Source organism: Arvicanthis niloticus, chromosome 25 (assembly GCF_011762505.2).
Source record: "Arvicanthis niloticus isolate mArvNil1 chromosome 25, mArvNil1.pat.X, whole genome shotgun sequence".
Classification (NCBI taxonomy): Eukaryota; Metazoa; Chordata; class Mammalia; order Rodentia; family Muridae; genus Arvicanthis; species Arvicanthis niloticus.
In genome coordinates, this window is record NC_133433.1 from 2220485 (window position 1) to 2243706 (window position 23222).

At 39.9% G+C, this 23222-nt stretch overlaps 2 protein-coding genes across 4 annotated transcripts in view; both read right to left on the bottom strand.

Annotated features, from left to right (window-relative positions):
• The window catches only part of Mdn1 (midasin AAA ATPase 1), a 118934-nt gene extending 104281 nt beyond the window's left edge, over positions 1 to 14653 (bottom strand). For both annotated transcript variants that reach the window (XM_076924022.1, XM_076924021.1), the window contains exons 1-9: positions 14454 to 14653; positions 9374 to 9600; positions 6087 to 6311; positions 5506 to 5613; positions 5234 to 5426; positions 3634 to 3876; positions 3276 to 3407; positions 1919 to 2022; positions 1107 to 1221 (exon numbers count right to left, since the gene is read on the bottom strand). In XM_076924022.1, coding sequence (XP_076780137.1) covers positions 1107 to 1221; positions 1919 to 2022; positions 3276 to 3407; positions 3634 to 3876; positions 5234 to 5426; positions 5506 to 5613; positions 6087 to 6311; positions 9374 to 9600; positions 14454 to 14555 — 1449 coding nt within the window. In that variant the 5' untranslated portion in view covers positions 14556 to 14653. The remainder of the gene's footprint in view (positions 1 to 1106; positions 1222 to 1918; positions 2023 to 3275; positions 3408 to 3633; positions 3877 to 5233; positions 5427 to 5505; positions 5614 to 6086; positions 6312 to 9373; positions 9601 to 14453) is intronic.
• Positions 14654 to 17305: 2652 nt separating this feature from the next.
• Casp8ap2 (caspase 8 associated protein 2) overlaps positions 17306 to 23222 on the bottom strand; it is a 35796-nt gene continuing 29879 nt past the window's right edge. For both annotated transcript variants that reach the window (XM_076924031.1, XM_076924032.1), the window contains exons 9-11: positions 22598 to 22697; positions 21481 to 21566; positions 17306 to 17934 (exon numbers count right to left, since the gene is read on the bottom strand). In XM_076924031.1, the coding sequence (XP_076780146.1) occupies positions 21510 to 21566; positions 22598 to 22697 (157 nt within the window). In that variant the 3' untranslated portion in view covers positions 17306 to 17934; positions 21481 to 21509. The remainder of the gene's footprint in view (positions 17935 to 21480; positions 21567 to 22597; positions 22698 to 23222) is intronic.

Sequence of the window (23222 nt, forward strand, 5' to 3'; positions counted from 1 at the left end):
AACTACTGACACTAGTCAACCAGAGAGTTCTTGTTCAATTTGAAATCTTTACCAAGCACAGGACTTTGTACTCTCCCTTTGCTCCCACCCATTCACCATACTTAAATTCCATGACTTATCCCCCTCCTCATACTGTTGACAAACTTGCCATCTACAATAGTTTAGAAAACAAAACAAAGATACTCGAATAACAACCCATAGGTACCCAAGTACAAGGAATTCATTCACTAAATAATTTCTTAAGAACTACTTTGTGTAAGTTTCACTATGTAACCCTAAATAAATAAAAAGGTGTATAGGAAAGAAAATTAAAGCAGAGCACAAAAGAAGAGTCACTGATAAAAAGCAGTTAAATTCTGAAAGATAAAAGTAGAATTTTGAAGCCCCAGGTCCAGTGCTAATCATTCCAACAGGTACACAGCACTGCAGTGGAGAGCATCACATACTCAAGCCAACACTTTTATAAAATGTGCTTACTCACTTCTGTTTGACAGGCAAATTAACATAAAACAGGAACCCTAAGTTCATCTGTCTTGTCTGAGGAGGGTATCACCTTGGCAAATGAACAACAATATGGTCAGGGATACTTGGGAGACAAGGAAGATTTCAAGAGTAGAAAAGGAGCCTGTCAGTCACAGGTGGCTGAGCAGACACTGCCAGCAGAGAATACAGGCCCTACTCAAGATATAATTGGGACACAAAGTTTGAGAAAATGGCAGAGCAGTGGTGACACACACCTTTAATCCCAGTGTTTGGGAGGCAGAGACAGGTGAATATCTGTGAATTCAAGACCAGCCTGGTATACAGAGTGAATTTTAAGACAGCCAGGTCTACAAAGAGAAATTCTGTCTCAAAAAAAAAAAAAAAATCCATGAGAAAAAAAAAAAAAAAGAGTGAGGGTTAAACAAATGTTAGGTGTGCTGAGATCACCATTCTGCTTTAAAGTGCAGCAGCTCTAGTTCAGAGCGATGGCATCTCTTTCTGAACTAGGCTTCCAATCCATTTCATTTAGGCATGCTTCTGTATTTCTACCTAAGTGGAGCTTCTGGAATTTTCATGATGAAAAATAGAAATGAAAAGTACTCTTGTTATCCAAAGCTGCATACCTCATTCAGGTCTTTCTTGTCCAGATTATGTAGGTGAATTTTGGTCCAGTATTTGTCTAGCATAGTAGCATGACTATTCAGTGGTCGGTACCAACTTCCTCCACAGCTCAAGAGCCTGCATTGTAAAGGAGAGAATTCAAACAGTGGCACATAAAAGGTTCAGATTTTATGCTGAGTTACAGTCAACCTGCTTCATATGAAGGGCAGTCCTCTAAAAATCTATGATGGATGACTGAAACCAGACAGTACAAAATCTACACATAAATACCAATGGTTAAGTTTTATTAATTAGGCAAAACAAGAGATAACAAACAAGAATAAAGTATAATATCCCCACTCCTTGGAGAAACCAAAGCTTATTGAGTTTGATAACAGCTTGTTATGCAGCAAGTCTCTACAACAAGTCTATGAAACTCTAAAACAATCAATTAGAACATTATAAAAGTTTATTTTTATTTCTATAATTTTCCATTAAAAATTTCAAATTCTACTGACTGAGCAACTAAAACCACGGTAAGTGAAATCACAGAGTGACTGCTATGCAATTCCTTATTCATAAATAAAAGCTGCCATTTTACTGTTAGATACAGGTAAATTAGGGCAGGTGAAAATTTAATGGATGATACTTGACCCACAATCTTTTTTAAAAAAGAGACTGATAGACTTTTTATCAAATTGTTTTTAAATCACTGGAATAATGTCATGGTGTATTCAGATATCAATGATAAGATGTTTCTGTAAAGTATAACCGGCTTCAGCAAAACAAAAACCAAAAATGGTTTGAGAATTGGGACAGAAAGAGTCACACATACCTTCTGGTTGCAAACAACTGAAATGTAGGAGCTACTTTCAAGCAGTCACCTTGGCCAGGAATCAGAAGTTCTCCATTTTCCAGTAGAGGGATCAACACAGAAACCTAAGTCACAAAACGGCATTGATAAAGCTATTGGGACAGAACACCACCTGTCTCCAAATGATGGACATATCCCTAAAGAAAACAATCCAGTTTTACAGTGCAAACTGCAATCAAGTGCATCTGTGTTTTTGAAGCTGCACTCTAGTACAACACCTTATTTACTCACTATTCACTGAGTGCTACTGTAGGCCAGAAAAACGCAAGACAGTAGGATGGAAATAGGACTTGGGACTTTTAAAATCAAGAGATGCAAATGAACAAACAGCATGATAAGCTTAATTCACTGAACCTGTTCCAAACATAAAAAGATTCACTAAATCATAAAGAATGGCCAGAACCAGCTAGATTCGGTAGAAGAGAAATGCCTCTCCCAACACATAACCATTATTTGTCTTCTCCAGTATGTACAATTCAATATGCACTTAATGTGAAGATTCACATTACAGAACCTATGTAGAGACACCTTAACCTTAGAACATCTTTTTGGTCATAATTTAAGAATTTCAGAGGAAACAGAAACTGCTACTTTACTGCAGAAGTAATCTTTCTGAAACCCAAAACAGGCCACTGTGTGACATGTTCCTATAATCACTGCAGATGCAAGAGCAATGTCATCCCAAGATCAACATGGGATGGGGAGATTTTATATATATATATACATATATATACATATATATGTATATATATATAAAATTTCACAGCTGTTTAATAAAAAGCATCTCAAAAAACCATTTACAGCTGGGCAGTGGTGGCGCACGCCTTTAATCTCAGCACTTGAGAGGCAGAGGCAGGCAGATTTTTTAGGCCAGCCTGGTCTACAGAGTGAGTTCTATCTAGGACAGCCAAGGCCACACAGAGAAACCCTGTCTCGAAAACAAACAAACAAACAAACAAACAAAAAAAAAACAAAAAAACAACCAACCATTTGTCATCCTAGTCTATAGCTGCCACACCTGGAAAGTTCATCTCAAAGTTCCCAATGCATCTCTAACTTTTCCTACCAGGCAGTAAGGCAGTAAGACAGCTCACTGTACTCAATCACTACAAAAAATAGCACGAAACATTCAATAAATACTCTATGAGACAGAAGACAAGTGAAGAACCCAAGTTCTCAAGTCTGATTACGCAGGTAACTATGAATGAGCTTCTTACAATGTATCATATAAAACTCAGAACACAAAACTATCCCCAGGCACTGTGGACAAACTGCTCTTCCAAGACAAAGTGTGCAGAGTAAAGGCTTCATGACATACCACATCCAAGGGAGCGTAGTCAATATCCTCCAGAAGGATCCAGTGACCTTTTGTGGCCGCCTGAGTCAGGGTGCCAGGTTGCCATACAAACTCTCCAGGGACATCTGTACAACGATACATGCCCAGTAGCATCTGTGGGAAGAGGTAGAGAAATCAAACACCTGAGATAGCAAGGCTATTTCCTTTGAAAAGATGTACGAAACTGTAACGAGAAAAGGAGGCGTGTGAGGTTTACAAAGCTTGCTGCATAAGTCAGAAGCAAGGGCAATAACTATTTCTATGTTCCCTTAGCAAAAACATTAGAATGCTGATATCTGCAAACAAGCCAACCCAGCAACACTTGGCACATCTTAATTACCTTGCTGTCTGTCTGATCTCCAAGCTGGACTTTGAGAAGCTGAGGAGGTTTCGTTCTACCAGTCACTGCAGCTAAATATTCAACTAAGGAAGTTTTGCCACTTCCTATTGGTCCTTCCAACAACACAGCATTCTGAGAAGCCACTGCAACAGCTAGTGTCTGAAGATTTTTGCACACAGACTCAACCAAAACAAAGGACTTAAGAGCCAGCTCCTGTTCCCGTGAAGAACTCCTGTCACTTGCCTAAGAAAAGTGAGAAATGGAAAGATTATTAAGACAGCCCTTCCCCCAAATGACAGTTAGTTTCTTCAACAATGCTTCCACTGACCTTACATTATAACAAGTGTGTGGGCCAAACTCAGAAGGATAAGCTCTTCATGTTTTAAAAATTATTTTTGTATAGAGCAAAAGTGTGAGGTACCCTTTCTATTTTTTAAAAACTTAGATCATTTTATGGGTACAGGCATTCTGTATATGTATGTCTGCACACCACATGTGTACTTGCTGCCTATGGAGTCTAGAAGAGGGCATCAGATTCCCTGGAACTGGCATCACTCACAGTTTTGTGTGCTGTCTGCTGTAGATGCTGGAAACTGAACTGCGTGTGGTTCCTCTGGAAGAGCAGTAAATGCTCTTTGTTCGTTTGAGACAGGGTCTCACTCTGTAGCCCTGGCTGACCTCAAGCATAAAGGCTGCCCCTGCTTTCTGAGTGCTAGGAGTAAAGACCACCATACTTGGCCTACTAACTGCTCTTAATACTGGAGTTATCTCTCCAATCCAAGGACAATTTCTAAATAAATGTAAGAGCCTTTTTATTGGCTTTTTATTTTCATTCCACTTTCCATATGCTAACATTTTATACTTAACATTAGCAGTGCAAGGGTTATAACTACAGTTCCAGGATATTCAACACAAACTCTAAACTCTAAGGGCTTCTGCACTCATGTGATGCACAAAACACACAATTAGGTACACACAGCTACACATAAAAATTAAAAAGAAAATTTGTAAAAACTTTAAAGATCAACAGTGCAGGAACTAGCAGTCTAGTTATATGTTAAGCATGCACCTCTTGCACAGAAGTAGAACACACACATACTAACGAGTGCACAGCCTGTGAGATAGCTGGGAAAATCTGGGCATAGAAAGAATACGTTTCAATGCATCTGATGTTTTCAGGTACAGGAAGAACTGCAGTCTTTTGTCAAGTGATCCTAGCATAGCCAATGTATGTGCTTTTGTACTGAGCTATAGCCTCAGTCTTTAATTCTCTTTCACCATCAGCCCTGGCTTACTGTCTTGTTCTTTATTATTCCTGAGACCATAGGCCTGCCTATGTAACTATGACCACCTTCAAATTTTGCTTAAGTTCAAAGCATCACACAGGTGACATTATATTTCTACTTTCAGATTTAAAAGAGATGAAGAGAATACCCAGGACAAACTCAGAGACAAATTTATCTTCATTTCTCATTAAACACTTCTAAAACGGAACATCACTTTAGCAAACTCAATGTGGATCACACATGATTTGTGGATGCTGACCAAAGAAACTGCAGTCATGGTTTATGGAACACAGCCTCTAGTGAGGCCACAATACCTGCTCTCCAGGACTGGGGGACTGCTTAGGTAGCACCACACCACAGACAGCTGCCACACTGGAAGAGAGGTCAGCTGAAACTAGGTGTCCATGAATGAACTGCGGTTCCTTTCCCTTATGCCAAAGGGAGGCTTCAGGGTTGGCTAAAACCAAGGCCTTCTCCAAATCCTGTAGCTGAGCCTCTTCTAACAACCTACAAAAAAAAAAAAAAAAAGGTCCATGAATTGCCACAGAAAAGACACAGCAGGACCTCCAAGTAGGTCCCTACTTACCTCAACCTGAAATGCACCAACTCATCACTACTGAAAATCTTCCTTAGGAAGGATAACTTGTGTTCTTCATTCATACAGGTCACCAAAGCAAGACAGTTAGCTGTATACCTGAGGAAAGAAAAGAAGAATATCAATTCTCCTGACCTCCAGTTGATTAAAAAACGTACTTATCAGCTAAACACTAGAAAATAAAATGTTAACCATCACAACACACACTTATGAGTATAAACTACAAAGGAAACACAATGAATTCCTTTGGTGAAACACAAAGAAGGGTGACACTCCATGTGCATAATCTTTTTCTAAAGCAAAACTGGCTGATTAAGAAAAGGGGGTAAGAACAAAACAGACCAAAAAGATCTAGGGCTGGAGAAATGGATCAGCAGTTGAGAGCATTGACTGCTCTTCCAAAGGACTGGAGTCAATTCCAAACATCCATATGACAGATCACAACCATCCATAACTGCAATTCCCAGGATCCAACAAACATACAGCCAACACCATAAGCCCAACACCCATATCTAAAGGGCTTTTGTCTTCCTTACTCCCATCCCTAAGTTAGCACAAACTAAGCCACGTACCAGCGCACCAAAGCATCATGGCTCCTGAGGAGAGGTACACACACACTCCAGTCCCAGAGCTCCCGAAAAACAGGCTGCCTGTGCTGCAGAAATATATGGGCTGCTTCCATCAGGTCCCGGAGCTTCATCCGTCTGCGTCCATAGCGCACTGGGTTTGCATCAGAACTCTCAAGGAAGAGTCTCTGAAACACTGGATAGGTGTCCTTGAAATATCGCAGAGCAAACCTTCAGGAGGGAAGACAGTATCAACATTCATTAGTATGAGCAGTCAAGTGCCCATCTGTACTCAAGACTGGAAATGAACATCTTCATTGGCTGTAGCAGCAGCCAAGTGCCCAACTATCCTCAGGGACAGGAATGCAGAACTTAACAGGATTTTTGGTACTTTAGAATGTGGGGAGAACAATGCTGAAGCTATACAATCCTAAAGATGGAAACCATTTCAAGTTGAGAACTCAGGCCCTGGCATGAGATACCAGTTGAGAACCTGCAAATCACCAAAGGCTTTACGCACAAAGCAGTGCACACTGAGTGGTAATTACTAAATGTACTCAATGAACAATTACTGAATTCTCACTATGAGGAACATAGTTACTACCTAGAGATACAAAAACCATGTTATAATTCTTCCTGACATGCTGTTGAGTAAGAGAACTGCATACAGAAACAGAAGAGGAGCCAGGCGGTGGTGGCACATGCCTTTAATCCCAGCACTTGGGAGGCAGAGGCAGGGGGATTTCTGAGTTCAAGGCCAGCCTGGTCTACAGAGTGAGTTCCAGGACAGCCAGGGCTACATAGAGAAACCCTGTCTCGAAAAAAGAAAAAAAAAATAAAAGGAAATACAGTATAGAAGAGGACAGGGCCAGACTAATTTCCATAGTGAGAGGTTATGGGAGACATGCTGGGGCTCCACTCTGCTGAAATGGTTTCTGCAGATACACTTGTCTATGGGAAAAGTCTATGAGAAATACGGGTACAGACACATGGGCACACATACATGCAACCCCCACATCACACATCTCTCCTCCTCCTCCAGCGCGCGCGCGCACACACGCACACACACACACACACACACACACACACACACACACGTGAATGCATTTAAAAACAAATTAAACAGCAAACTAAAACTGCAACCTAACAAAACTTAAGTTTTATCTTAAATGAAATCTCAAATTAGAAGAAAGTAAACACCACATTGACAGGGAAAAAAAAAAAAAACAAAAAACAAACCTGAGTTCAATAATAAAAGCCAATGTAACTAAAAGCTGGTTTTCCAAGGACAGCAACAAAATTGCAAACTTTCAGATTTGTGTGGGGGAAGAAGAGAGAGGATTCAAAGAATTAGTATCAGGTGTCTTATACTCCCAGAACTTCAGAGGTTAAGGAAAGAAAATCATTAAGTTCAAAGTCAGCAATTTTGTAAATAGATTTAAAGGACTAGAGAAGACTAAAGTGTCAGAACACTTACCTAGCATGCACAGGGCCTCAAGTTAAATTGCCAGCATCAAAACACAAGAGAAAAAAAAAACACACAAAAACTCTAAAGTGACTGTGTTGATAGTTGCATATAACATGAATTGCTTTTATCTATATATACGAACTAGGCAGTCATTTTTTTAATTGTACATCCATTAATACATGAGTGTACACAATCACTAATATGTTCACAAAATAAATATGTGTGAGAAAATGTTACCAGGGGTTTTAGATTTGTTGCTTAAGATCAAATGAGTTAATTCACAGTTTAAACCAGAGCTGGGGGTGGGGGTGTCCTCATTTTCTGTCTTACTTGCAGCACCACTACAATTTACAGAAATCTTAGTTCTGAAAGACACGCCTCCTCTGGCCTTGGGGACCCAAACTATTCATATCCCCAAGCATAAATTTTTAATTATTTGGAGTCCCTATTATACTGTTAAACATGCTTTTTGTGTCCATTCTGGAATCTTGAAGGATCTGGGGTGCTCTCTAATGATGGACTGCTATGAACATCGCTAAAATATACCCATGACTGAAAGAAAAGCCATAGCATAAGAGAGGTAAGAGCCCTGGGCACGAGTTTTCACATTAGTGTCAGATAAGCAACCTTTTCTTTGAACCAGAAAATGGAAGGGTGCTATGTAATGCTGCTTTCTGGACATGCCATTGCTATTGCTGTCATGAATTTACCTGGACAGTACTAAGCCAAAAGATCACTCAGCATTACAACAGGTTGTACTAATTGAATTTAATAGATTACAAAAACAAACAAATAAAAAAACAAAAACAGAAGACTAAGACGGGAAGCAGAGAAGAGGATGTACCAGGGGTGGCTGAGAGAGTTGGATGGCACATGCCTTTAGCCTTTAATATTAGCACTAGGGCAGTGGAGGCTGGTGGAGTTTGAGGCCAAAACCAAACAACAACAAAATAAGACAAATTTGATGCTGGTGGAAAAACAGAAAATTAACTCATTAGCTTAACGAATCTCTAACATAGTCCTAACACATTCTCTAGAGATGAGACTTCCAAGTTGCCATAATTCTAAGGCGGCTTCCTTCTGCTTCTCCAATAGCATATCGCTTCAGATCTACCTCATCGGCACATCTTGCCAGATTCTGAGAAGACTGGGACATCACGGCTGTTCTCTCAAACATGTCATGACAGCTAAGCCAGGAATACTGGTACATACCTGTAGACCCAGTACTTGATACACTAGGAAAGGACCAGATTGAGGTCAGACTAGATAACCAGTAAAAGTTGGTGAGAAGATGGCTCAGGGGTTAAGTATTTGCCAACAAGCCTGAACACATGAATTCAACTTCCAGGAAACACATGGTGGAAGGAGAGAACTGCCCCAATCTGTTCTCTGACCTCTATGCCATCCTCTATGAATAAATGAATGTAAAACAACAAAAGCAACAAAACTTAAAACATAGCAAAACAACAAAAACTGGGTCTAAAGAGATGGTTCAGCATTTAAGAGCACTGGCTGCTCTTCCAGAGGTTCTGAGTTCAATTCCCAGCAACCACATGGTGGATCATGACCATCTCTAAAGGGCGCTGATGCCTTGTTCTGGCATGACTCCTACATTAAAAAATATATAAATAAATAAAATTTTTTAAAGACTCTTTAAAAAAAAATACAGGGGTATTGCTGGAGGTAATACTGGAGGCTGGCCACAAGCTCAGAAGCCTTTCACCTCAACCTCCCAAGTGCTTTGGTTACAGCAAGAGCCACCCCACTAGACTTGAGAAAAGAGGTCATCATCTTACAGAGAAATATGAATCAAATGGCTACTCACGGAAGAACGTCAGGATGGCTACCAATGAGTTTGCTCATTGACACACTGAGCCGTTCATGCAGATCGTGGTTAACTTGGCCTCCAGTTTTAATGGCTTTAGCATTTCTTTCCAGCAAATCCAAAAGGATAGGGCGCAACTGGCGACCAAGCAAAAGGGTATAATCTTTATCTAGGAGCAACTGTGCCAAGGCATTCAGGATGCACTGGCGATCTTGAGGTGTCCATACCTGAGTGAGAAGCAAGACAAATGTCTATGTAAACCATATTTTTTAGTACCAGAAAGATCAGAACACTAGTTTAGAATCAAAACACTAATTTCTCAATTTCTTAAGTGACTTTATAATACAACAAATTATGGTTTTGTTACAATAAAAGATTAGAGTTTATTACTGAAAGCTCCAGTCTACAGAGGTTATACACAAGAAAACCAATACTTGGGATTCTATTTTAAATGATATGCAACTTCAACTCAACAGTAAATGTTGCAGGGCCTTAACACTGTCCAGTGTTCTCACCTCCTTTGCTCCTCATAAATGAAAACATTAATTGTGTGGTTACTTCCAGACATGAAGGAACACATCTTTAAGAATTACATCTGAAGGTAAGGCCTGGGTGCAGCACAAATACAGCTCAGTTACAGAGTTGGTACCTAGCATGCAGTGGGCTCTGTGCTCAATTCACAAAACCAATAAAGATAAAATTAATTTCTAGAGATAAAAACAACCTAAAATTTAGCAAAAATGAACAACCACACCTAAAGAAACACGAGAAGGTAAACCACAAAATTCTAGTCTGTGGTCTCAAAAAATCCATAAGCAAACAAAAGACAATTGAGAAGGGAGGGGGGTTAGTTGTCACACTGCTACTATGTAGACCAGTTAGCACAACTTGCTATTCAGCACTGTGGAACATTACATTTACGTTGCCAAAGGTTTTCCCTCTGACCCAAAGCATGACTTCATCCTTCTCAAATTGCTGTTGGTCATAGTATTTTATCACAGCAACAGAAACGTCATCTAAGACAGCAAACAACAGTCTCCACAACTACCACTCAAAGGGAAAGAAATTTAACAGACTTGGCCAGGACATAGAGAGGTAACTGCACTTTTTTACTATATGCAAGTGTTCCTCAGAGACCATTTTAAAGAGGGGTATGATGTCACACACCTGTGTCCTGGCACTCAGGAGTCTGAGATGGAAGATCTATAGTTTGAGGTCACCCTGGGCTACATGGCTACATAACAAGACCCTGAATCAAAAAAGGGAGTCCACTCTGGGGATTTTTGTTTGTTAGGTTTTGTTTGGTTTGAGGTATGTATCCCAAGCTGGCCATAAACTCGAAGCAATCCTAAATTTTTCACCACCGCATCCAGCCCTGCACCACCAAGTAATGTTATCATACGTACATATAGTAAGCCCAGCTTCTGTTGTCAGGGAGTGATGTCTAAGCTCCAGTAAATACTGTATTTAGAATAATCTTACTAATTTTATCTAATCTTTTTCTAGTTATGTAAGAGAATGGGGCTAATCAAAAGAATACATACATACATACATACATACGTACATACATACATACCTTACAGCACTAAAAAGCTATATATTTAGAGGCATGCCCAGTGGTAGACACTTGGCCTATCACACATGAGGATGGGCTTAATTCCCAGTACCAGAAACAAATAAATCATATATTTCTTTTCAGCCTAGATACATAGGATATATAAAAGGATATAAAAGTTGCAATGGTTTGATTAACAAGCTTTTAGTATTTATAATGCTGTAAAGTATATCCATAAAATACTGTTCTTTACTTTCAACACTATTCTAAGGATTTATGCTGGATAATTTCATCCATCTATTAGTGAATAAATGCTCTGAGTGTGTTTCCAGTAAACTCAGATTATCTGGCAGATTAAATATATCCTTTTATTTTGACTATTTTTAGCTTACAATGGGAATATCACATATATCCCATTGTAAGCCAAAGAGTATATGCTGGTGATCTTGGTTGGAGGGACTTAAAGAAAAAAAGCTCTTAAAACGAATCTTTATGAAAAATAAATTAGTTTTCTAGTGTTTAAAATAACAAATAGTACTGTCTCATTTATTTCTGGAGTCTGAAGTCAAGGTGGTGGCAGGGACACATTTCCCCCCAAAAGTTTACAAGAGCATTGCTCTCCATAGCTTCTGGCAGTGGCTATCAATCCTGCATGTTCCCGGGCTTTCAGCTACACCACTCCAATCTCAGTTTCTGTCAGAATCACCAATGCCATTTCTCCATCCTTTCACAAAATATAAGCCACGCTGAATTAAGACTTTAATGATCTTTTTTTTACTTTTGTGAAGGATGGTTAGTATGGTCAAACTACCAAATCTAGACTCATCTTTTGAGCATACTTGTGTCTACAAGGTTAGCCTCTCAGAGTGCCAGTGAGGGATTACCTTGGTTATGTTAACTGATACGGGAAGAGTCGAGAGATGCTGCCTGAAAAAACAAACTCACTCAGTGGTACAATGTGAGGCCCTGAATTCAATACCCAGAATGATGCACCCAACCCTCCCACCAACAGCTGGCACCCAGTTCTTGGAATCCAGGATATAGTCACTGGAGAAAAAAAAGAAAACACTCCTAAAAAACTTCTTTCTTCAGATCTCAAATTCCAAGGTGAGGCAATATTTTCCCATCTGTATTACTCTGTAATGAAGTATTTTGTTTCCAAAACTAGGGGTGCATATGAACATGGCAGTATGTACCTGTACTCTCAGCACTGGGACTGCCAAATTCAAAACAAAAATAACTACAGTATAAACATAAATGACCGTGGATGAAAATATGTAAGCTATTATCCAACAGAGAAACAGACAAATCTGAAAGATTCCTGAGCCTGGCTAGAATTCAACTCCTTAAGGCAAGGAAGTGTTCTAGTTTTGTGGCATTAGTACACTATTTTCAGAATTTACGATGTATGGTTCTTATATGTATGTGTTAGTGTCCCTAAAATATTACACCCCCCCCCCAAATACTACAACCCCACACCCAAAACATAAACATGAATCCCCTTAGATGCTAAGAGTTGACCCTAGGAGGTCCTGTCCACTAAGCAAATGCTCTCCCACTACAAGACCTCTAGACTATCTACGCTCTAAACAAGACACAATCCTATCCAAACAATCCATAATCCAAGAGCCTTTCACAAGGTCAGTGCATCTAAACCAATTGTCCCTTTCTTTCACACAATCCACCAAGACTGTTTTCTCTCTAGACTGCCTACTCATGCTGAGTCCACCTACAGCCACTTTGATAAGGGAGCCACTGGCCAGAAATCCAGGAGATGGGCCGGGCAGTGGTGGCGCACACCTTTAGCCCCAGTACTTGGGAGGCAGAGTGTCCCGGCCCGAGCAAAATGTTGAGGCCCGGGTTGCCTCGAGTTTGGCAGCCACTGTAACTCGGCCCAAGCTGCCGCTCCGGTCCACGGGTCGGGGTTCAGCAAGAGAGAGAGTGAGGACGGACTCCAAGAATGGAGACCAGACAGAGTGTGATTCAATCCCATTTATTCTTCAGTCTCTCTTCTTCTCTCCAAGTCCCAAGTCCTAAGTTCCTAGTCCCTAGTTCCTAGTCCCTAGTGCCTCCAAGTTCCAAGTTACTTCTTCCAAGTTCTCTTCCAAGTGCCTGCTACCTGATGCCTAATTCCTACTCCAAGTTGTACTCCAAGTTGTACTCTCTGAAGTGTCTGATTCTCTACCGTCTGCCTCTGCCTTTTATATGTCTCACTTCTAAGCCACTTGACTTTTGGTCACACCTTTAATCATGTCCTTAGGTCTTGTCTCTAAATCTGATCTCTACACTTCAAAGTCATACTCTTAAGTTACACACCTTTAATCTCACGCACCTTTAATCTCACACACGGAAGGTATCTAAACCAAGATTATCAGAGTGTGCTCAGCTGTTGTAGGCTATTGTAATCCAAGTCTCATGTCAGGGTATATGGCTCAAGATGGCTGCAAAGCTGATAGCCGCTTTCTGCTAAAAGTCGGCCCCCAACACCTTTTGGCTCAGTGACAGAACATAGGTTCAACACCTCAGAAAAAACTCTCAGAATTTTCTCAGGCGAATTCTATGATGCTCCAAATGGCTCAGGTTCTGTAGTCTACACCAGTGATTCCCAACTTTCCTAATGCTACAACCCTTTGATAGAGTTCCTCATTTTGTGGTAACCCCAAATCATAAAATTATTTTCGTTGCAACTGTAGTTTTGTTTTTGCAAAGCTGTAGTTTCGCTACTCTTATGAATTGTAATGTAAATACGTGTCTTCTGACCGTCTATGGTGACCCACAGGTTGACAACCGATGGATATGATACACTGATGTTGATTACAACTGGAGTGTATATGTACTTAATGCGCTCCTGACCGAATGAATTTTACAAAATTAAAAGCACGTTTCTCTGGACTCAAGCTTACAGACAGAGCAGGTAGGGAAATTTAAAAGGAAATTAAAACACAGAGTGAAAAGTTGTCTAGTAAGGATGTTCAACTCAGGCAGTAGTCAATAAGGAAAGGCTCTTTAAAACGCAAGACCTATTTGGAGATAGATATATAGACATATATGTATATCTATATATCTTTCACCTCTCAATTCCTAATGTTAACTGTCTTGTGTTGACCTTCAGTTGTTTGTTATGAACCGACTCCGAAGGAGATCCGAACTCCCCTGGTGTAGAGACAAGATTTTTTTGTCTCCTCAGTGGTGTATTGAGACACCCAGAAGAAATACTACCGATGTTCGTCAATGAGCCAAACAGAAGGAACAAAGTAAAAAAGAAAAACATACCTGCAAGCAAACGAGGGGTGGGGAAGATAAGTGTTGGCTTAGGCAATGCACGTGTTTTCGGGGGTGGAGAGGAGGACAGAAGCAGCCTCGCAGAAAAGTCAACTGCTTTTATTCCGTAAGGGCATGCTCTCCACCACCACCTGAGCGCCGGGCAGGGGGCGAGGAAACGGAAACTGACCCCGAAAAACAAAGGCCCTTTCTCGGGATTCCGTGCCCACCGACCCGGGCCCGCCTCCCTTCTCCCATGCTCACCGACTTGGCCAGGAACCTGTTCAGCTCGCCGCTGCTCTTCTCGTTCTTGGTGGCGATTAGGCGCAGCGGCCCGGCTACCAGCTCCACAGAAAGGTGTTCCATAGCCTCCGGCCGCGGCCACAGGGCCGTGGGGTGACCACGGAAAACCCACAACGGCAAGGAGACCTGCTAGAGCCGGCAAGCGGACACACACGTGGTGAAGGAGTCTACATTTGCGTCATCAGCCAGCGGCGGCGCGGCCACTGCCACGCCCACATCAGCGGAAATACGTCACTGCCTCGCCACTACAAATAGGAAGGGGAGCGGAAATAGCTTTTGAAGGTTGCCGGCTGACTGGTGTTGGGGTGCGGGGGCGGGAGTCCTCCTACGGTGAATGAAACAGACGTCCCCAAAAGAGAAGCTGCAGGCGCGTGAGACCTAAGCGCACAGTGACTTACTCTGTATCAACACAGGTCCTATGTGAACGATAAGTGCATTCACTGTCCAAGATTGTTGCCCATAGAAAAGTGACATTGTGAGAAACTGGCCCTTGATGTAGTCTTACAAATAAAGGAAATAATTGCCTAATTAAAAAGGAGAGTAGGGGCCGGTGAGATGGCTTAGTTGGCTAAAAGCTCTTGTGATGCAAGCCTGATACCCAGAGTTTCATATACCAACCCCCAGAGTTGATTTGTAACGTCTACTTGTTCACCATGCCACATGTGGGTCTTCACACTCACACCACACACACACACCCCCCACACACACCCCCCCCACACACACCCAGTAGTAATAATGGTTCAGGAAAAAACTGTAGAGTGCAGTTTGTTTGTTTCTTTACTTTCAAAATTACAATTGTTAATATGAAAGTCACAAACAAACCTATAATGATGTCAAAACATATTGAGAGGGCATTTATAGTAAAGAAGCCCAATACCAACATAGTGCAGCTTACAATCATCTGTAACTCCATCTCCAAGAGATAAAACGCCCTCTTCTGGCCTCTGTGGCATGTATATATATGTTGCACGTGTAGCGTACAATACACACACACAACTAGTTTTTCGAAAGAGGGTTTCTTTGTAGCCCTGGCTGTCCTGTTACTCGCTCTGTAGACCAAGCTGGCCTCTGAACTCAAGAGATGTGCCTGCCTGCCTCTGCCTCCCCAGGAGTGCGATTAAAAGTTTGGCTTTAATGCCTGGCTTTTTGTGTGTGTCTGTGTGTGTGGCAGGAAGAACCGTCTAGATGGCTCAGCAGGTAAAAGATGCTTTCCCACAGATTTGGCAAACTGATTTCAATCTCTAAAACCCACACAAAGAACATAAGTAGATATAGAGAAGGGACACTTCTTCCAGTTGTGGCACTAGCAATGGACACCCAGAAAGGCGTTCAAACCCCAAAGCAGCAGCCAATGATTGATATATATATATATATATATATATATATATATATATATATATATATATATATATATTTTTTTTTTTTTTTTTTTTTTGAGACATCATCTCACTATATATCCCTGACTGTCCTGGAACCTGATATATACAAGACATTGGGCCCAAATTTAGACTGCCTTTGCCTCCCAAATACTAGAATTCAAAGTGTCCATCACAATGTAGATGTGTGGACCTGCATTTTTAGGTGCACCACGTGCATGCACAGTCCCATAGATACCAGAAAGAGGCCTAGATCCCCTGGAACTGCAATTACAGGCAATCACAAGTAGCCATGTTTTTGGTCTTTTGGATTCTTGAGACAGGGTTTCTTTGTGTAGCCTTGCTGTCTTGAAACTAACTCTGTAGACCAGACTGTCCTTCAACTCAGAGATTTGCACTGGCTCTGCCTCCCAGGTAATGGGATTAAAAGCATGCAACACCACTGCTTGGTTCCTAAGCAACCATCTACTTTCTGAAACCCATACCTGGGTCCTCTTCAAGAGCAGTGGTCTGGCTAGTTTTAGGTCAACTTGAAACATGCTAAAATAGCTGAGAGGAAGGAACCTGAATTGAGAAATTGCCTCGTAATTGGGCTGTTAATAAACCTGTACATTTTTAAAATTAGTGACTGATATTGGTGGGCCCAGCCAATTATGATTCCAGCCCAAACCAGACTGAAGAAGACATGAGGAACAAACCAGTAGTCTTCATGACCTCTGCATTAGCTTCTGCTAATGCAGTTTTAGTTCCTGCCCTACCTGCTTTTGATGATGGCTTTGAGTGAAATAACCCTTTCCTCCCCAGTTTGCTCTGGCCATGATGTCTGATAATAGTAACTCTAAGACAAGCTTTTAACTCTCTTGTCTCTCCAGCCCCCATTTTAAAAATACTTTAAATGTAGGATTATCCTATGTATCATTCTTGCTTTAAAATCTTTTCTTTCAATGCTTATTACCTTCATCTAAATTCCAAAGGTCTTCATTAGTCTGGTTTGTTTTCTTTTGAACCAGTAACATCTTTCTCATCATTTTACTCTGTAAATTCATTTACCTAGTGGTAGGGATGACACAGTACCTGGAAGATGATACAAAGCCAGACCTCCGGTTTGAAGTCTAGGGACCAGATTATAACCCAGTACTTTCATGAGACTAGAAAGAAGTATCCAGGCTGAATCAATACTTAGACTAGTTTTCTCTAAATCATTACTTTTTGTGATGACTTAGTTGTATTTGTGAAGATATCTGCAGAAGAGGCAGGGTTCACTATATCAAAACATGGTGTGAGAGAGCAGGCAATGGCAACAGAATTTAATGAAGCCACCCTTAGTACCTGAGCTGGTTACACTCTCATCTTGAAATACTTTAAAGAGTTCCCCACTCTCCCTTGAAATATTACCTCTTTAGAAATCATCTAAACACAATAAAAGAAGCATACTAATAAAAATAAAACAGGACTTTACATGTTTTTATTATACATGACTAACTGAAAGTTTATACAAAATATTTTATAGATAAAAAAATTCCTTGGCTAGCAAAACCATTCATGTGCATACATGCACACAGACACATACACTTATAATATTTTACATCATAATAATTATATATATATACAAATATACTATTTAAATTATTTCACAATTTTCCAAAATGAGGCAATTATAAAAACAAAAATGAATAGAAAGGTGAACTAAATAGTCATTACATTTAAAATGCTACAAAATTGTTTTTTAAAATCTAAAGAAGTTATTTCATCCAATATCAAAACTAAGGTTTCAGTATTACATCAAGGTTGCTTTTATTCTTTCATTTGATAACAACTTTTAATGATTAAAAATAAATATTCTGACCAATAATTGGTAAGTGAATCAGACTGTTGATCTGAATAAGCCAAGCACAATGACCAGAAAAGTAAAAAGAAACAAACAAACAAACAAAAAAACATAGATGATCATCTAGTCGTCAAAACGGAGACAAAACCTCCACCTAGTTCCCCATTTAAAACACGAGGAATCGAAGCTTCTGTGTAGAAGAATTATCAGTGAGGCACCATGAAATCCAGCAACTCATCTGTAATGGAAGAAAATACTGATATTATAATTGTAATTTTTTTTGAGACAGGGTTTCTCTGTGCAACAGCACTGGCTGTCCTGGAACTCATTTTGTAGACCAGGCTGGCCTCAAATTCACACATTTGCCTCCAAAGTGCTGTTGGGGGCAAAGGTGTGTGCTACCATGCCTGGGGGTTTCTGACACACACCAACTTTCATCCTGTTACCTTCTAAATCAGCTAAACTTGTAACACTGGTTTATACAGAATCAATTTGCTAATTACTAATATACCGGGTTTTGCCCCCAAGAATTAAATGAAGCTGTAATGGTATGGGTTAGAAGGGGAGTGGAAATCAGACATAGCTAAAAATGAAATAACCCACAATATGTGCTATTAAGCTGGCCAGGGGAGTGACTAAAGGAAAAAAATACATATATAAAAATTATAATATTTAATATAAATATATAATAAATTATATATATATTTCCTTTTTGAGTCAGGGTTCTGGCCTATGCTGGCCTGGAATTCATCACATAAACCAGGCTGGCCTCAAATTTGTAGCCATCCTACTGTCTCTGCCTTCTGAGTGCTGGGATATTAGATGTTCCTATGTGGCCCTTCAAGTAAATCATTCCCCAAATTTACATTCTCTTCACAGAGAATAGGAATCATATTTTCAAAGAACACTAACCTAAAATAGATAGATAGGTTTCCTTTTGTTTGTTTGTTTTTGAACTTTCTGGAGATAAGTCTTCTGTAGCACATACAGGTTGGCCTTAAACTTGTTATGTAGCTAAATCTATCACCTAACCTTCCTACCTCTGATTTCCCAGAGTGTTGGGACTACAGCATGTGCTATAAGATGTAGTTCTTTCCTTCCTTCCTTCCTTCCTTCCTTCCTTCCTTCCTTCCTTCCTTCCCTCCCTCCCTCCCTCCCTCCCTCCCTCCCTCCCTCCCTCCCTCCCTCCCTCCCTTCTTTCTTTCTTTCTTTCTTTCTTTCTTTCTTTCTTTCTTTCTTTCTATTTCTTTTAGAGAGGATCTCATCATGCAACTCTGGCTGGCCTGGATTCAAAAGATCCTGAGTATTGGTGTTAAAGATAAGCAGTACAAGCCCAGCTGAGGTTAATTCCTTTTTGAAAAAAATCAACTTTATTTACATTGGTGTTGTGTTCTGCCTCTACATATGTCTGTGTGAGGGTGTCAGATTCCCCACAGAACTAGAATTACAGACAGTTATGCACTGCCCTGTAAGTGCTGGAATTTGAACCCGGGTCCTTTGAAAGAGCAACCAGTGCTCTTAACCGCTGAGCCATCTCTTCAGTCCCTGAGGTTCATTTCTTAAAGATAAAAAAGCCATTCACTGCATTACTTATACTACTGTTTAAAAGTTCTTCAGAGTAAGTTAGTCCTTCAAATTGTTTATTATTTTTAAGTCTTATATTCTGAATTATACCAATAGAAATTAAATTTTACAATAAACTACTAAGTATCTTTTGAAGATCTCACTGGCAAATCAATTGCTTTACAAGGACATGAATAAGACATAGGGACTAGATGATTAGTAACTCAAAAATAATAAGCTAGAAATGGAGACTAATAACTCAAAAATATTTAGAGCCCTTCATATAAGACCAATATTCAAATATGACTTCTTTCTTAAACTCGCTGCATGTATTTATTGTGAGCAGGCAGTGGGAGAATGTGTACCACAGCACAGTCAGGCTCAGAGAACAATGTGTAGGAGTTAGTTTTCTCTTTCTGCCAAGTGGGCTCTGGGGATCAAACTCAGGTCATCAGGCCTGGCAGCAAGTGCCTTTATCTACTGAGCCATCTTAAAAGCACCCAATAAAATTCCCATTTAGACTTAAATCAAGCTTAATTAAAAATTAAATTTTGTTTGAGGTAATTTTGTTTTGTTTCTTTGAGACAGAGTCTTACACTATAGCCCAAACGAGCCTTGAACTATGAAGTTCAAGGGGGCCTCAAACTTGAGCAGATCCTCCTGCTTCAGCTTCCCAAGTGCAGGCATCACATGGATGTGTCACCACGTCAAGTTTTAAAATTTGATGTTTGCATTCAATTATTTTGATGACAAAGTGAAAAAATACAATGATACATTAAATACTATAATAGTTCTTTTCCTTCTATAAAAACTAGAGAGATGGCTCACTAGTTAAGAGCATTTACTGCTCTGGCAGAGGACTCAAGTTCATTTCCTAGCACCAACACTGAGTGGCTTAAAAGCACCTATAACTCTGACTCCAGGTGATTACGAAATTTCTGGCCTCCAAGGACACTAGCACTCATGTGCAAACCCCAACACAGACACACAAGCATACATATAATTAAAATAAAATGAATCTAAACAAACAAACCAACCCCACAAAACACAAAATACTTAACTATCTGAGATGTTGCAGAAAAAAAATTGCTGATAATTTAAATGTCATTGCTTTAATTAACCCACATTACATAGCTTAAACTAAAGAAACCAAGGAAACATGACTCCTAACACTACAACAGTTTATTAAAGTTAATCTTGTCATGTATGTAGATGACAATAGATGTCTAGGAACACATTTTCTATATTTAAAAAGAAATATGTGAGGCTTGAGAGCTGGAGAGCTGGCTGAGTGGTTAAAGTGGGTATTTGCTGCATCAGAGGTGCTGGTATACACCCTTACTCCCAGTTCTCCAAGAGTATAGAGAATCTCAGTGAGATGCGGGCCAGCCTGGTCTACATAGTGAGTTCCAGGACAGCAGGGCTACAAAGAGAGAGCTTGTCTAAAAAAAAAAAAAAAAAAAAAAAAAACCCAACAACAACAAAAACAAACAAACAAAAAAACCCCAAAAAACAAAAACATTTTTTTGCTCTTTTATAAGACACAGATTAGATTTCTAGAACCAACAAGGTAGATCACATCTCCAGTTCTAGGGAATTTAACACCCTCTTCTGGCCTCCTCGAGCTCCAGGCATACACACGGTACATATACACACACTTAGGCAAAACATACATTTAAGAAGAAAAAAAAAAGTGAGGCCGGACATGGTGTCACACATCTTTAATCCCCAACTCAGGAACTGGAAGCAGGCAAAGCTCTTGTGTTCAAGGACAGGATGGCTGGTCTGCACAGCTAGACCCAGGGCAGATGGTGCTACATAGTGAGACCCTGGGGGAGCGGGGTTTGGGGGTGGAGACCAGATTACATAATAATCCCAGTGGTTATAAAACATTGCTGTTTTTTATTCTTTGTCTATAAAAAATGTCTTGTGATGGGGTATAGTTTAGTGGTAGAATAGTTGCCTAGTAAGCACAAGGCACTGAGATTGATCTCCAGCACTCCTGATAACTCATTAGTTATTATAATGGATTTCAGCAATTAATGACTTATCCATAACAGCTAAGCTGAGGGGCCAGCCCTACTCATCTGATCTTCACTGGTGCTCACTACAAAGCCCTGCAGATAAGGAGACATTAGCTACTGTAATCATCTTCACACCACTACTGTGATCTCTAATGACGAAGGCTGTTACATGTACAAGGGCAGGACCTAGTACTTACGTCATCAGCCTCCTGTGATGGACCCACTACTACCTACATTTTGACTTCTCAAAGAGCTTTTTCAGCTGCTGGAACCTCTCTGAAACCTAAAAAATAAAAAGATTACAAATACATTCATTTTTAAGATTTTGATGAATACTTTCATAAAACATATACAAACAGAACTATCTTAAATGCTAAAGAAGTAAAATAAAACATCTTTGGGGTTGAGGACATATCTCATTTGACAGAGTGGTGCCTAGCATGTACAAGGCTGGAGTTTAATCCTAGTACCACATAGACTAGGCATGGTTGTGCATGTCTGTAATCCCTGGTATCTTGAGGGAGATAGAAGGATCTAAAACTCAAGGTTATCTTTGGCTCCGAAGTAAATTCAAGGGCTATTCAAGGCTCGTCAGAGTTAGTCTTTATACACACACACACACACACCACACACACCACACACACCACACACACACACACACACCACACACACACACCACACACACACACACACACACACACACACACACACACACCACACACACACCACACACACACACACACACCACACACACACACACACTCTCTCTCTCACACACACACACACTCTCTCAGGCACACTCCTTTTAATTCTCAATACAAAATCTTATTTAATTAATAAGGAAACACCACTATCAAGTTCCTTGAAATGAAATATGAATGAATAAAAATGAAATATGAATAAAAATGAATGGGGGATCAGGATCATTTTTGTCATTTCTTATACAATCACAAAACTAAATACTACTACAGGAAGCAGTATTTTTAAGCAAGTTAGCCAACAGACATCTTTTGGTAGCTTAAAAATTAAACATGGGGCTGGGGATATAACTGACGTTTTTAAACCGTTTCATAAATAGAATATACTTTTGAGTTTTATATGAACTTTTAAAGAAAAGTCGATTTTGTCAGGCATGGATTTTGCACATCTTCAATCCCAGCACTCAGGTATAGTGATCAAAATCAAGATCAATGGTGGCAATGCCTGTGGCTCAGGGTTCAATCCCCAGCATAAAACTAAGTAAATCAATAAATCTAAGTAAATTAGGCAGCAATCATCTGTGATCTAATAAAAATATAAAAACTGGGTAATTACCTGATTTGGATTTTTATTCAGCTTGACAGCTAAATAAGTAAATGTTTTCAGGGACGGCATTCTTTTCTGACATTCCAGTAAAATTTCCCGGTCATCGTTTCTGAGGAGGAAAGATTGGTATTTAGCTTTATGTTGATATAAAAAGGTGATAACTTCCACTGCTTTCTTGTCTTTTAACAGGTATACCACTTTCAGTAAAACGTATAGTAAATGTAAATGTATGCCAGAACCAACAGCGCTATCAGTGACCCATATTTTCCCAAATTTTCTATAGTAAAGATACCAAATAATTTTTAATCTCCCCTCCTCCTTGCTCTTTAGGTCAAGTCAAGAAATGAGCTAGGTCTTGGTGACTGTGTCAGAGAACTTCTGCCTCCACCATGCTTCTACCCAGCCTACTTTTCTACAGAGAAGATACACTTCTTTCTTTCTTTTCTTTCCTTTCTTCCCTTTCTTTTCTTCCTTCCCTCCTTTCTTTTGTGAGACAGGGTCTTCTCTATGTAGCCCTAAAATTTTCTATGTAGACTAAGACTTTACACCTGAGTGCTAGGATTAAAGATCTGCAACCATGCACCTGGCAAAATCTACTTTTCTTTAAAACTTCACATAAAACTAAAAGTGCATT